Source organism: Vipera berus (genome assembly GCF_964194415.1).
Source record: "Vipera berus genome assembly, chromosome: 5".
In the NCBI taxonomy this organism is placed as follows: Eukaryota; Metazoa; Chordata; class Lepidosauria; order Squamata; family Viperidae; genus Vipera; species Vipera berus.
In genome coordinates this window covers 49,416,133-49,429,676 of record NC_138207.1, presented here as the reverse complement: position 1 = coordinate 49,429,676, position 13,544 = coordinate 49,416,133, and the positions used below count along the sequence as shown (strand labels likewise).

General features: G+C 45.3%; 1 protein-coding gene across 2 annotated transcripts in view; it reads right to left on the bottom strand.

The window, feature by feature from the left end:
* Positions 1-13,544, bottom strand: part of NEURL1 (neuralized E3 ubiquitin protein ligase 1) — a gene marked incomplete at both ends in the record, with an annotated part of 159,267 nt that overhangs the window by 66,065 nt on the left and 79,658 nt on the right. The window contains one exon of one of the 2 annotated variants that reach the window (XM_081330099.1): positions 11,476-11,509. The exons of the other annotated variant lie outside the window; for it this stretch is intronic. Within the exon in view, the coding sequence (XP_081186225.1) occupies positions 11,476-11,509 (34 nt within the window). Of the gene's footprint in view, positions 1-11,475; positions 11,510-13,544 lie in introns of those variants that run through there. 2 annotated transcript variants of the gene reach the window in all.

Here is a 13,544-nt window from a genome sequence, read left to right as displayed (position 1 = left end):
CATATACATTTTTGGCTGTGCATAATCTGAGGATAGTATATAAATATGTAAAAATTAAATGAAAGTAAGGGAGTTTCGTGGTTTTCTTCTCATATAACTATATAATTAGAAAAGAGACCCATATATTTAATCTGTTTTTTCCATACTATATGTCTTGTTCTGAGAAACCTGTATTGCAAACATTACCAGATTTTCTTCTATAAAAATGTATCCACACAAAAATACTCTTAAATGAAGCATATCACATAACTGAAAGTTTTCTAATTTTCAAAAAAAAAGTTATTTTTCTTGTGTGTAAAATACAGAACTGTTTTTCTCTGATACTATTGACACTACTGTGGCCTTCTATTTATGCTCTTTTCAATAGTATTATATTGAACTCTATGCGTACAGTTCCCCTTCATGGATTACTGCCTTGTCGTGGCGAAGGGGCTTGCGTAATTCAATGAAGCTATGAGCTATGCCGTGCAGGGCCACCCAAGATGGACAGGTCATAGCAGAGAGTTCTGACAAAACGTGATCCACTGGAGAAGGAAATGGCAAACCACTCCAGTATCTTTGCCATGAAAACCCTATGGACAGTACCAAAAGGCAAAACGATATGACGCTGGAAGATCAGCCCCTCAGGTCGGAAGGCGTCCAATATGCTACTGGGGAAGAGCAGAGGGCTAGTACTAGTAGCGCCAGAAAGAATGAAGCGACTGGGCCAAAGCCGAAAGGACGCTCAGCTGTGGATGTGTCTGGTGGTGAAAGGAAAGTCCGATGCTGTAAAGATTTTTTCTCCATAGGAACCTGGAATGTAAGATCCATGAATCAAGGAAAGCTGGACGTGGTCAAACAAGAGATGACAAGACTGAACATCAATATCTTAGGTATCAGCGAACTAAAATGGACAGGAATGGGTGAATTTAATTCAGATGACCATCAGGTATACTACTGCGGGCAAGAATCCCTCAGAAGAAATGGAGTAGCCTTCATAGTCAATAAAAGAGTAGGAAAAGCAATACTGGGATACAATCCTCAAAATGACAGAATGATCTCAGTTTGAATCCAAGGCAAACCATTCAATATTACAGTTGTCCAAGTCTATGCCCCAACCACCGGTGCTGAAGAGGATGAAATTGACCAGTTCTATGAAGCCCTACAGCACCTTATAGAACTAACACCAAAAAATGATGTCCTTATCATCATGGGGGATTGGAATGCTAAAGTAGGAAGCCAAAAGATAAGCGGAATAACAGGAAAGTTTGGCCTTGGAGTACAAAATGAAGCAGGGCACAGGTTGATAGAATTTTGTCAAGAGAATACGATGGTCATAGCAAACACTCTTTTCCAACAACCCAAGAGACGGCTCTACACATGGACATCACCAGACGGTCAACACAGAAATCAGATTGACTATGTGCTCTGCAGCCAAAGATGGAGAAGCTCTATACAGTCAGTAAAAACAAGACCAGGAGCTGACTGTGGCTCAGACCAGGAGCTTCTCATTGCAAAGTTTAGGCTTAAACTGAAGAAAGTAGGGAAAAGCACTAGGTCACTCAGGTATGAATTAAATCATATCCCTGTTGAATATACAGTAGAGGTGACAAATAGATTTAAGGAATTAGATTTGATAGACAGAGTGCCTGAAGAACTATGGACAGAGGTTCGCAACATTGTACAACAGGTAGCATCCAAAACCATCCCAAAGAAAAAGAAATGCAAGAAAGCAAAATGGCTGTCTGAGGAAGCTTTGCAAATAGCTGAGGAAAGGAGGGAAGCGAAAGGTAAGGGAGAAAAAGAAAGATATGCCCAATTGAATGCAGAATTCCAGAGAATAGCTAGAAGAGATAAGAATGCCTTCTTAAATGAACAGTGCAAAGAAATAGAAGAAAACAATAGAATAGGGAGGACCAGAGATCTTTTCAAGAAAATTGGAGGGATGAAGGGAACGTTTCATGCAAAAATGGGCATGATAAAGGACCAAAACGGCAGGGACCTAACAGAGGCGGAAAAGATTAAGAAGAGGTGGCAAAATTACACAGAAGAACTATACAAGAATGAGCTTAACATCCCTGATAATCACAATGAGGTGGTCATTGACCTCGAGCCAGACATCCTAGAATGTGAAGTGAAGTGGGCCTTAGAAAAACTGAGCAACAACAAAGCTAGTGGAGGTGACAGTATTCCAGCTGAGCTATTCAAAATCTTAAAAGACGATGCAGTAAAAGTGCTACACTCAATTTGCCAGCAAATTCGGAAAACTCAACAGTGGCCACAGGATTGGAAAAGATCAGTTTACATTCCAATTCCAAAGAAAGGCAGTGCCAAAGAATGTTCAAACTATCGCACCATTGCACTCATTTCTCATGCTAGTAAAGTTATGCTTAAAATCCTACAAGCTAGATTCCAGCAGTATGTGGATCGAGAACTACCAGAAGTACAGGCAGGATTTCAAAGAGGCAGAGGAACCAGAGATCAAATTGCCAACATATGCTGGATCATGGAGAAAGCTAGGGAGTTCCAGAAAAACATCTACTTCTGCTTCATTGATTATGCTAAAGCCTTTGATTGTGTGGATCATAACAAACTGTGGCAAGTTCTTAAAGAGATGGGCGTACCAGACCATCTTATTTGTCTCTTGAGAAACCTATATGCGGGCCAAGAAGCAACAGTGAGAACTGGACACGGAACCACTGATTGGTTCAAAATTGGGAAAGGAGTCCGGCAAGGCTGTATACTGTCGCCCTGCCTATTTAACTTATATGCAGAGCACATCATGAGAAAGGCAGGGCTAGATGAATCAAAAATTGGAATTAAGATTGCCGGAAGAAATATCAACAACCTAAGATATGCAGATGATACCACTCTAATGGCAGAAAGTGAAGAAGAACTAAAAAGCCTCTTGTTGCGGGTGAAGAAGGAGAGTGCAAAAGTTGGGTTGAAACCAAACATTAAGAAAACCAAGATCATGGCATCCGGCCCTCTCAATTCCTGGCAAATAGATGGGGAAGAAATGGAGGTAGTGACAGATTTTATTTTCCTGGGTTCCAAGATCACTGCAGATGGAGACTGTAGCCAAGAAATTAAAAGACGCTTGCTCCTCGGGAGGAAAGCCATGACAAATCTAGACAGCCAAAGAATTGAGGCCTTTGAGCTATGGTGCTGGAGAAGACTCCTGCGAGTCCCTTGGACTGCAAGGCGATCAAACCGGTCAGTCCTAGAGGAGATCAACCCTGACTGCTCTTTAGAAGGCCAGATCCTGAAGCTAAAACTCAAATACTTTGGCCACCTAATGAGAAGGAAGGACTCGCTGGAGAAGAGCCTAATGCTGGGAAAGATTGAGGGCAAGAGAAGAAGGGGACGACAGAGAATGAGGTGGCTGGATGGAGTCACTGAAGCAGTAGGCGTGAGCTTAAATGGACTCCAGAAGATGGTAGAAGACAGGAAGGCCTGGAGGAACATTGTCCATAGGGTCGCGATGGGTCGGACACGACTTCGCAGCTAACAACATGCGTACAGTATTTTATTATGGACATCTGCTATCCTGTACAATAACTGGTAGCCAGTTACTATAAATGGTATAATAGAATTGCAGCATGCTTTGCTCCAAGAATGAATGCTAGTTTTTAGGATAGCCAGTCCATGTTATTCTTATCTGCAATTGCTATTATATCTAATATCATAATAAAATTAACAATCCCCTTTTACATCTGACAAAAAAGTCATTCTTAAAAATATTTGAGGTCATTTTTACTTCTTCCTCCAGTTGGTTAGGTTTTATGTGTACTCTTGCTGTTATTAGTGTGACAGACACTTATCAAGGAGCTGGCATCTTTAGGCAACGTTCTGAAAGGCTGAAGGCACTTGGCTATGTTCATTTTAAAAGAGTGTATAATTGCGGTTTTAAATAAGACCAAAGCCTTGCCTACTTCAATATTCTGGATCTCAAGGTAATTAATCAGGAGCTCTGGGGCCACCACTGTTGTTTTTTGTGTTAAGAGATAATATTGAACAATTAATTTCCTTTTTGTTTTTCCTAATCCTTTTTAAAACTGCTCAGGTTGATTTCTTTGCTGCATCATTCAGAAACAGATTTTAATTGAATTTTGAAATGGTTTAAGACAGTGGTGGCGAACCTTTTAGAGACCGAGTGCCCAAACTACAACCCAAAACCCACTTATCGCTGGATGCCAGGTGGGCATGGCGCACTGGGTGGGTGTGGCTGTGGTGGTCATGGAAGATTGGATGGGTGTGGCCAAGGTGGGTGTGGTCACCTAAATGTTGCTCATGGGGAGGGACACCTGTGGGGTTGGGCAGGGTTGGGAGAGCTCCAGGAGGTCTCTGGCAGGTGGGGAGGTAGGCAGGAGACTCATCTTGTGGGGTGAGGCGAGGCAGAATGGGGGTGCCATTGCCATGGGGCAAGGCAAGGGCTGGGGCAGCTGCTGCCTGACACCATCGGCCCTCGCACACAGAGGCAAGCGAGTGCATGGGGGCCAACGGTGTCCATCAGTAGCCATAGCCTGCTGGCCCCTCAACAGACACACTCTGGGGCTCTGCAGCCCATCGCCAGCAGTTCAAAGAAGCTGCCTCCGAGATGAATGGTAGGCCAACAGCTGAGGAGATGATGCAGTGGGTCGTGCCTGGGAAAAGGAGAGCATGCAAGGCCAGGAGGGACGAAATGGGGGCCAGGGAAACCAGCCGTGTCGGGATGCATTCAGCCACGTGGGACCTCGGCGAGTTAGTAGGCGGCTGGTTGAAGAGGGACAGTTGTCACCTCTGGGACATGGTGCGGGTGCCCACAGAGAGGGCTCTGTGTGCCGCCTCTGGCACCCGTGCCATAGGTTTGCCACCACTGGTTTAAGATATCCTGTCTTTGTTCATTTGGTATTGGCACACTCTGGGTTCCTTTGATTAAACAATGGCATCGCTCAGGATCCTGGAAACATACCTTCTGTGTAGCAGTGGTTGCCCTCTGAAAGGATGTTCCCCAGAGATTCAGATAGCACTGAATCAGAGATTCCACAGAGATTCGGATGCTGATGGTGTTGTGAAGGGCTCTGAAGATCAGGCTCTTTGGGCAACCTTTGATTAATTCAACTCCCTCCCCCCCCCACACACAAACACACAAACACTTTTTTTCTTGTTCCCATTTGGGTTTGTTATTTCGGCTGTCTTTGTTCTTTTTATTTGTTTTGTTTTTAAGAATTTGTAAACCACCCAGAAACACTGAGAGTTGGGCATATAAATGTAATAAGTAAATAAATGACCAAATATTCAACTTCACTGTACAACAGTATTCTTTTCAATTTCTTCCTAAGAATCCCCTTTGCTGTTCTATATGTTGACAGCAGCCAGAATGCTTTATGCACAAAACTGCAAAGATACGCTAATTGCCACAACGGATGAATGGCTGGAAAACTGATGGATCTAGCAGAGATGGCTAAATTAACTGCTTAATCAAAGAAAAGAATACGTCCAACTTTGTTTCTACTTGGAAACTACTGAATTTTGTGCTTAATATGGAAAAAAGTGAAACTTTGGGTTCTGCTGATTAGATAAATGTGCTGTTATAGAAATGGTTAGCACATATTAAGTATATAACAGTAAAATGCTATAAAAAGGCTATAATGTTATTATTTCATTCTACTATGCTAAAAAGAGTCAGCAGTCAATGCTTTTCTTTCTTTTGCCTATATTCTAACTTCTTTTGTTCCCCTTTTTCCTTCCCCCTTTTTCCACTCTTTTCCTTTTCATTTGATTTTTATATTTCAATCAGTTTAATAAAATTGTTTTAAAAAATCCTTCCTAAGACTCCATAACATGAAATTAATTTTTTTATTACTGCTGGAACACTTTGCTGTAGTGACTTACGCACCAGGATAGTAATGGAAAGACTCTCAGTTCTAGTGTAGACTTGGGCACAAAACCAGCTGGGTGATCTGGGGTCACTCATTTTGTGTCAGCCCAAGGAAGGAGGCAATGGTAAAATTTTCTGGAAAACTTTGCCAAGAAAACTGCAGGAACATGCCAGGCATTCTCCAAGAACAGGATATAATTAAACGGAAGAAGCTATTTTATTAAAAACATGCAAAATATTTACCTTATTCCAAATTTAAATGAACCAGAAGAGAAGTTGCATGAGATGTTTAAACCAACTTTGCTTTCTACATAGATCAAAATGTGCTTCCTGAGAGCTATATACAGCCCCTAATCATACATCTCTAAATAATAGAATTATAAAACACCTTTATTACTCTGAATGTAATAACCTAAATGTATACTTATACATGCAACTGTGCTTCAAATCAATACCAGGAGAACATTATGTAAATTTAGTCAACAAATTCAGTATAATCTAATAGAAAGGGGAAGGAAGGACCCAACTGACTGCCTAATTTTAAGAAAATAACCACTTCTGTTGAGTTTTTAGAAAATACTTTGATTCATATTGCATATAAAAGGATTATCTTAGTTTGCACAAAATTAAATTAATATATTATTACTGTGAACAGTCTGTCTATTGTTCATCTGTTCTGTGCATGATGAGAAGATTCCATACTTAAACAATAGCATGGATATAACTTTCAAGAATGGATGCAAATTAAGTTCTTCAGGAATATCAGGTTCCAGTATTTTTCAGTATTTTGTATCCTTTTCCAATGTGATTCAGTAACTTATTTCAAAACAATAATAGAATTTTCTAGTCCTGATTATGAGACCTATCAAGGCAGTTTGGTGTAGTTTTTAAGGCATGTGACTAGAAACTGAGAGACATTAAGTTTTAGTCCTACCATTGGCACAAAGCTAGCTAGAGACTTTGAGCTAGTCACTCTCACTTAGCTCTAGGAAGAAAGCAATGGCAAGGCAATAGCAAATCACTTTTGAAAATACTGTATTGCCAAGAAAACTGCTGGAACGACTAGTCCCTGCAGTGACCAGGAGTCAACACGGATGGGGAGGGAGAGAGGAAGGGAGAGAGGAAGGAAGAAAGAAAGGATGGATGGATGTATCAACCACTACCAATCTATCATCTTTTTTCATTTCCATTTTCTTTTTAGTTTTAATAGGACTTTTGCAGCAACTAGAATCTTGTGCCTGCAGATTTCATTAACTGAAATAATTTTTCTTCCATATCAGGCTAAACATATACCGTATATACTTGAGTATAAGCCGACTCGAGTATAAGCCGAGACCCCCAATTTCACCCCCCAAAACTGGAAAAAGTTATTGACTCGAGTATAAGCCGATCCGCCGTTCTGCAAGCCTCTGCCGCCAGCAGAGGCTCGATCCGCCATTTTGCAAGCCTGAATACACAGGAATACCCTGTGTGGCCAAGGCTCGTCGGCAGGTCTCCGTTCCTCCTGCCGACCTTTGGGGAGGTTTGGGCGCCTCCCCAAACCTCCCCAAACCTCGGCAGGTCTCCGTTCCTGTTTGGGGAGGTTTGGGCGCCTCCCCAAACCTCCCCAAACCTCGGCAGGTCTCCGTTCCTCCGCGCAGACCTGCCGACCTTTGGGGAGGTTTGGGCGCCTCCCCAAACGTCCCCAAACCTCGGCAGGTCTCCGTTCCTGTTTGGGGAGGTTTGGGCGCCTCCCCAAACCTCCCCAAACCTCGGCAGGTCTCCGTTCCTCCGCGCAGACCTGCCGACGTTTGGGGAGGTTTGGGCGCCTCCCCAAACCTCCCCAAACCTCGGCAGGTCTCCGTTCCTGTTTGGGGAGGTTTGGGCGCCTCCCCAAACCTCCCCAAACCTCGGCAGGTCTCCGTTCCTCCGCGCAGACCTGCCGACCTTTGGGGAGGTTTGGGCGCCTCCCCAAACGTCCCCAAACCTCGGCAGGTCTCCGTTCCTGTTTGGGGAGGTTTGGGCGCCTCCCCAAACGTCCCCAAACCTCGGCAGGTCTCCGTTCCTCCGCGCAGACCTGCCGACCTTTGGGGAGGTTTGGGCGCCTCCCCAAACGTCCCCAAACCTCGGCAGGTCTCCGTTCCTCCGCGCAGACCTGCCGACCTTTGGGGAGGTTTGGGCGCCTCCCCAAACGTCCCCAAACCTCGGCAGGTCTCCGTTCCTGTTTGGGGAGGTTTGGGCGCCTCCCCAAACCTCCCCAAACCTCGGCAGGTCTCCGTTCCTCCGCGCAGACCTGCCGACCTTTGGGGAGGTTTGGGCGCCTCCCCAAACGTCCCCAAACCTCGGCAGGTCTCCGTTCCTGTTTGGGGAGGTTTGGGCGCCTCCCCAAACCTCCCCAAACCTCGGCAGGTCTCCGTTCCTCCGCGCAGACCTGCCGACCTTTGGGGAGGTTTGGGCGCCTCCCCAAACGTCCCCAAACCTCGGCAGGTCTCCGTTCCTGTTTGGGGAGGTTTGGGCGCCTCCCCAAACCTCCCCAAACCTCGGCAGGTCTCCGTTCCTCCGCGCAGACCTGCCGACGTTTGGGGAGGTTTGGGCGCCTCCCCAAACCTCCCCAAACCTCGGCAGGTCTCCGTTCCTGTTTGGGGAGGTTTGGGCGCCTCCCCAAACCTCCCCAAACCTCGGCAGGTCTCCGTTCCTCCGCGCAGACCTGCCGACCTTTGGGGAGGTTTGGGCGCCTCCCCAAACCTCCCCAGGTCTCCGTTCCTGTTTGGGGAGGTTTGGGCGCCTCCCCAAACCTCCCCAAACCTCGGCAGGTCTCCGTTCCTGTTTGGGGAGGTTTGGGCGCCTCCCCAAACCTCCCCAAACCTCGGCAGGTCTCCGTTCCTCCGCGCAGACCTGCCGACGTTTGGGGAGGTTTGGGGAGGCGCCCAAACCTCCCCAAAGGTCGGCAGGAAGAACGGAGACCTGCCGAGGTTTGGGGAGGTTTGGGGAGGCGCCCAAACCTCCCCAAAGGTCGGCAGGTCTGCGCGGAGGAACGGAGACCTGCCGAGGTTTGGGGAGGTTTGGGGAGGCGCCCAAACCTCCCCAAACAGGAACGGAGACCTGCCGAGGTTTGGGGAGGTTTGGGGAGGCGCCCAAACCTCCCCAAACGTCGGCAGGTCTGCGCGGAGGAACGGAGACCTGCCGAGGTTTGGGGAGGTTTGGGGAGGCGCCCAAACCTCCCCAAACAGGAACGGAGACCTGCCGAGGTTTGGGGACGTTTGGGGAGGCGCCCAAACCTCCCCAAAGGTCGGCAGGTCTGCGCGGAGGAACGGAGACCTGCCGAGGTTTGGGGAGGTTTGGGGAGGCGCCCAAACCTCCCCAAACAGGAACGGAGACCTGCCGAGGTTTGGGGACGTTTGGGGAGGCGCCCAAACCTCCCCAAAGGTCGGCAGGTCTGCGCGGAGGAACGGAGACCTGCCGAGGTTTGGGGAGGTTTGGGGAGGCGCCCAAACCTCCCCAAACAGGAACGGAGACCTGCCGAGGTTTGGGGACGTTTGGGGAGGCGCCCAAACCTCCCCAAACGTCGGCAGGTCTGCGCGGAGGAACGGAGACCTGCCGAGGTTTGGGGAGGTTTGGGGAGGCGCCCAAACCTCCCCAAACAGGAACGGAGACCTGCCGAGGTTTGGGGACGTTTGGGGAGGCGCCCAAACCTCCCCAAAGGTCGGCAGGTCTGCGCGGAGGAACGGAGACCTGCCGAGGTTTGGGGAGGTTTGGGGAGGCGCCCAAACCTCCCCAAAGGTCGGCAGGAGGAACGGAGACCTGCCGAGGTTTGGGGAGGCGCCCAAACCTCCCCAAACGTCGGGAGGTCTGCGCGGAGGAACGGAGACCTGCCGAGGTTTGGGGAGGCGCCCAAACCTCCCCAAACGTCGGCAAGTCTCCGTTCCTCCGCGCCCTGCCTGCCTGCTTCTTTCCGCTGCGGAAAGAAGCAGGCAGGCAAGGCGCGGAGTTTGGGGAGGTGCGCGCGCACCTCCCCAAACCTCCCCAAACTTCGGCAGGTCTCGGACGGCGGTGGCTTGGGAGAGGTGCGGGCGATCCCGAAAGCACCAAAGCCTCGGCCGCGCACAAGTCCTCGGTAAGTTTTTTTGTTGACTGGAGTATAAGCCGAAGTGGAATTTTTCAGCCCAAAAAGTGGGCTGAAAAATTCGGCTTATACTCAAGTATATACGGTACATAGTTTTTCCTGCATTATCCTCCATGTTTTAACTGTTCTCCAAATAAACTAAGCCAATTAAGGCAAACATTTTAGACAGATTCATGATAGTAATTATTCACCTAGGTTAGCACCTCCACATAAACTTTAAAATTTGAAGAAAACCCAGCAGTTTGTATTGGATTTCTCAGTTTTGTTGTGAAAATACATTAACCTTGTTCTGCAAACAGTACGTAACATGTGATATGCTTATAAAAATGAGTATCAGCTCTATTCTAAAATATTCTGGTTGCATATTTGAGAATGAAGTAAGGGCACGGAAAATCTAATCATTTAACACATAACTCATTTGAATTTTTATTAGCAATTTGTAAAAAAAATCAATGCAAGCATCTTAGATAGAGCTATCACATGTAACATTGTGAAAACAAATGATACCTTCCACATTAATACCATATTGTAAACAAAGATAGACCCATGAAATCTACTATCATTGTATTGTAAAGCTGAGATATGGCCATTTGTATTAAATAAAATAAAAGAGTTTCCTATGCAATGCAAAAAAGTAACAGAAAACAGCTTTGAAGAATAAATAATTTCTGCGTTAAGTATATTCTGCTCCATCCAAAGTTTAAGCACTGGTCAGCCTTATTGATAACAGTGTGAAGCAATGCTTATTAACTTTCCCATTGGAATTACTCAGACTGACATGCCTTAATGTGTGCCAGAATCACCTACTATAAGCATCCAGAGAATATTCCCTCTTGTTCATCATCTTGAAACTTTTGTCCCTGCAATGCCCCTCCTTCTTCTCTTATGTACTCCTCTCCATGATCCTGTCAAGGCAAGCAGCATTCTGTGCTAAAAGGCTTTACAACGGACTAGCTCTTAACAAGCTGTACTGTAAAGCTATCCAGGAAATCTTTAAGGTAAAACCCTGATCCATTTTCTAAATGAGTGCATCTTCTGTGCCTCCAGACTTTCTTGTCAAACACTCCCAATGCTCTTTTCTTTTTCTTTTCCCATACAGGATATCTGTCAACCCACAGGAAGCAATATTCTTTAGACAAATTTGTCTGAAGCAATAAAACAAAAGCAGCATATCACATACAATCAGATAAAATAGGCATATAGATACAGTCTCTCTCTCTCTTTCTCACACACACAAACACACACACACACACACACACACACACACTCACTCTTTCCCTCCCTCCCTCCCTCCCTCCCTCCCTCCCTTGTGGATTCTGGATTAAATAAAGTCTCTCACTGAAAGATTGTCTTTAAAAGAAAAGGCACCGAGTACGAAGGAGACAGGGCAGACTGCAGCTCCCTGCTATAACTCACTTACCTTTCTGAGCCATACTGTCCCTTGCTGCAGAGGGCTCAGGCAAAAGGCAAGCAATCTACCAACATTAAGTATTTGCAGTCTAACCATCAGTGCTGCTGGCCAGCTCCTTACCGTATATTGTGCTTCTCGTTAGCTGTCCCCCCATCGTACTGCGCAAGGTGGCTTGGCTACCTTGCAGCTTTCTCTTTCACAGGACGGAGGTGCAGAACTCCAAGCAGGCAGTCATTGTCAGCAGCCGAGAACCATGTATCCTCAGAAGGGAGAGAGATTGAACGACTCTCCATAAATACATACTCATGAACATACGACAGAAGCCAGCAATCAGCCTCCACCCACTTTCCGACCCCCTCAGGCTCAGCAGTAAGCAGAGGCATATGTCATGATTATTTACATAAGGAGGAGACTTATGACTCTGAAATAGCTCCAGCAGCTCAAAGCATTTTACACATACAGCACATCCCAGTCCCAAAGTAAGTCAAGGGCAACCTAGCCATTCTCTTTCTCCTCACTTGGGGGTCACACTTCAGATAAATCAGATAAATAGAGTGGATTTCTTGGCTGGCAAAGTAATGGCAGCGTGCCTGTCCTCCACCCAAAGGTATTCTACTTTCTAAGCAAAACAAAATTGCTTCCTCTGCAAATTTAACTGTAAATACAATGCAGATTTGTTTATAAATCAAATGTCTGGTTATCAATTAAACTTGCTATCCACCTCCATCATTGTGCAATTTAAAGGTTTTTTAGAAAAAAAGGGAAGGAAGGAAGGAAGGAAGGAAGGAAGGAAGGAAGGAAGGAAGGAAGGAAGGAAGGAAGGAAGGAAGGAAGGAAGGAAGGAAGGAAGGGTCAATTTATCACATATTTGCTGCAGTAAAACTGATTCCCAAATATTTAGACTACCAAACACTGTTGGCTCAGATACCTTGGTGCTTAATTATTCAACATTTCAGAGCAAGAGAGCATTTTCTGAAATGCAAGATGATTCATCCTAGATAGCAATAGCAGAAACATTTTATTCTGCACACACATTGCCAAACTAGCTTTTGTGGTAGGACTGCAGTTTACTTCAGGCAGAAAGCAGCTTCCTCTTCAGTCCATTATCTCTGCTGAATTGGTATGAGGGCAGGGAAAGCTTATGCGTCTGGGCTTCTGTCCCTGGATGATAGGTTAAGATTTTGTCACCTTTGGATCTAAGTAGTCCAAATAAGAACCAACCAGTCATATTGTTTTCAGACATGTACTCTAGGATCTATTGCACAGAATTAAACTAAATTCATTCTGAAATTCCAGAAATCAAAATCGTACTGTCCATCTTCTATAGAGTAAACCTAGTTGGCATTGGAATTTCCATTAGTAAGTGATGGAAACATCACATGACCATGCTGCTTAGCAACAGCAGTTTTGGTACTCCTGTTTGCAGTCATTAGGTCAGGATCAAGTTGTCATTAGGTGAAGATTTCATGTTTCTCTAACTTTGAAGAGCATTTGGAGCTTCAGCTGGTCCAGATCAAAGCAGCCTGTACAGTATTGGGTGCTCCGTAGGTCATCCGTAGGTATGCATGCTCTGGGTCCCATTGGTGAAGCAGTGAACTTGGCCATATGAACCATGTCTTCTCTGTTATGTCTGCTTCTTGACAGAGATACAGATTATCCCTACTGCTGGTCTTTCAGAAAGCTATGAGAACTTAGCTGGGGGGGGTGTTAATAGACCACTGATGAGGATGCTGTTACATCTATTATGTTTCTATTGAATACTTTGAGACACCCTGATTTAGGGTTTTTTTGTTGTTTGCATGTAATGAATAATTTTGTTCACCACTCTCTGGTAGATGTCTATCATATAAAACAAGTAAATGAACTCTTTTTACAATTAACTGAAATGTTTAATATAAATGAAACATTTTTTGTTGTTGAAATAATCTCATTTTAAAATCATATAACACTAATTGCATGTTTAAAGGGAACTTGCACTGATTTATGTGAACTGGAGATATCAGCTTATTTTATGGGTCATGTAAAGTGTCTGATATCAGCTTTATTATCTTCCTGTTTTAATAAGACTTCTAGCTAGGAGCCAATCAATTCTTCCACTTCAGATATAGTATAAACCAAATAAGAAATGTTTAAATTGAATAGACTGCCAAAAAGCACTCTGAGGTAAATCAAACTTTTTTTTAATTCTG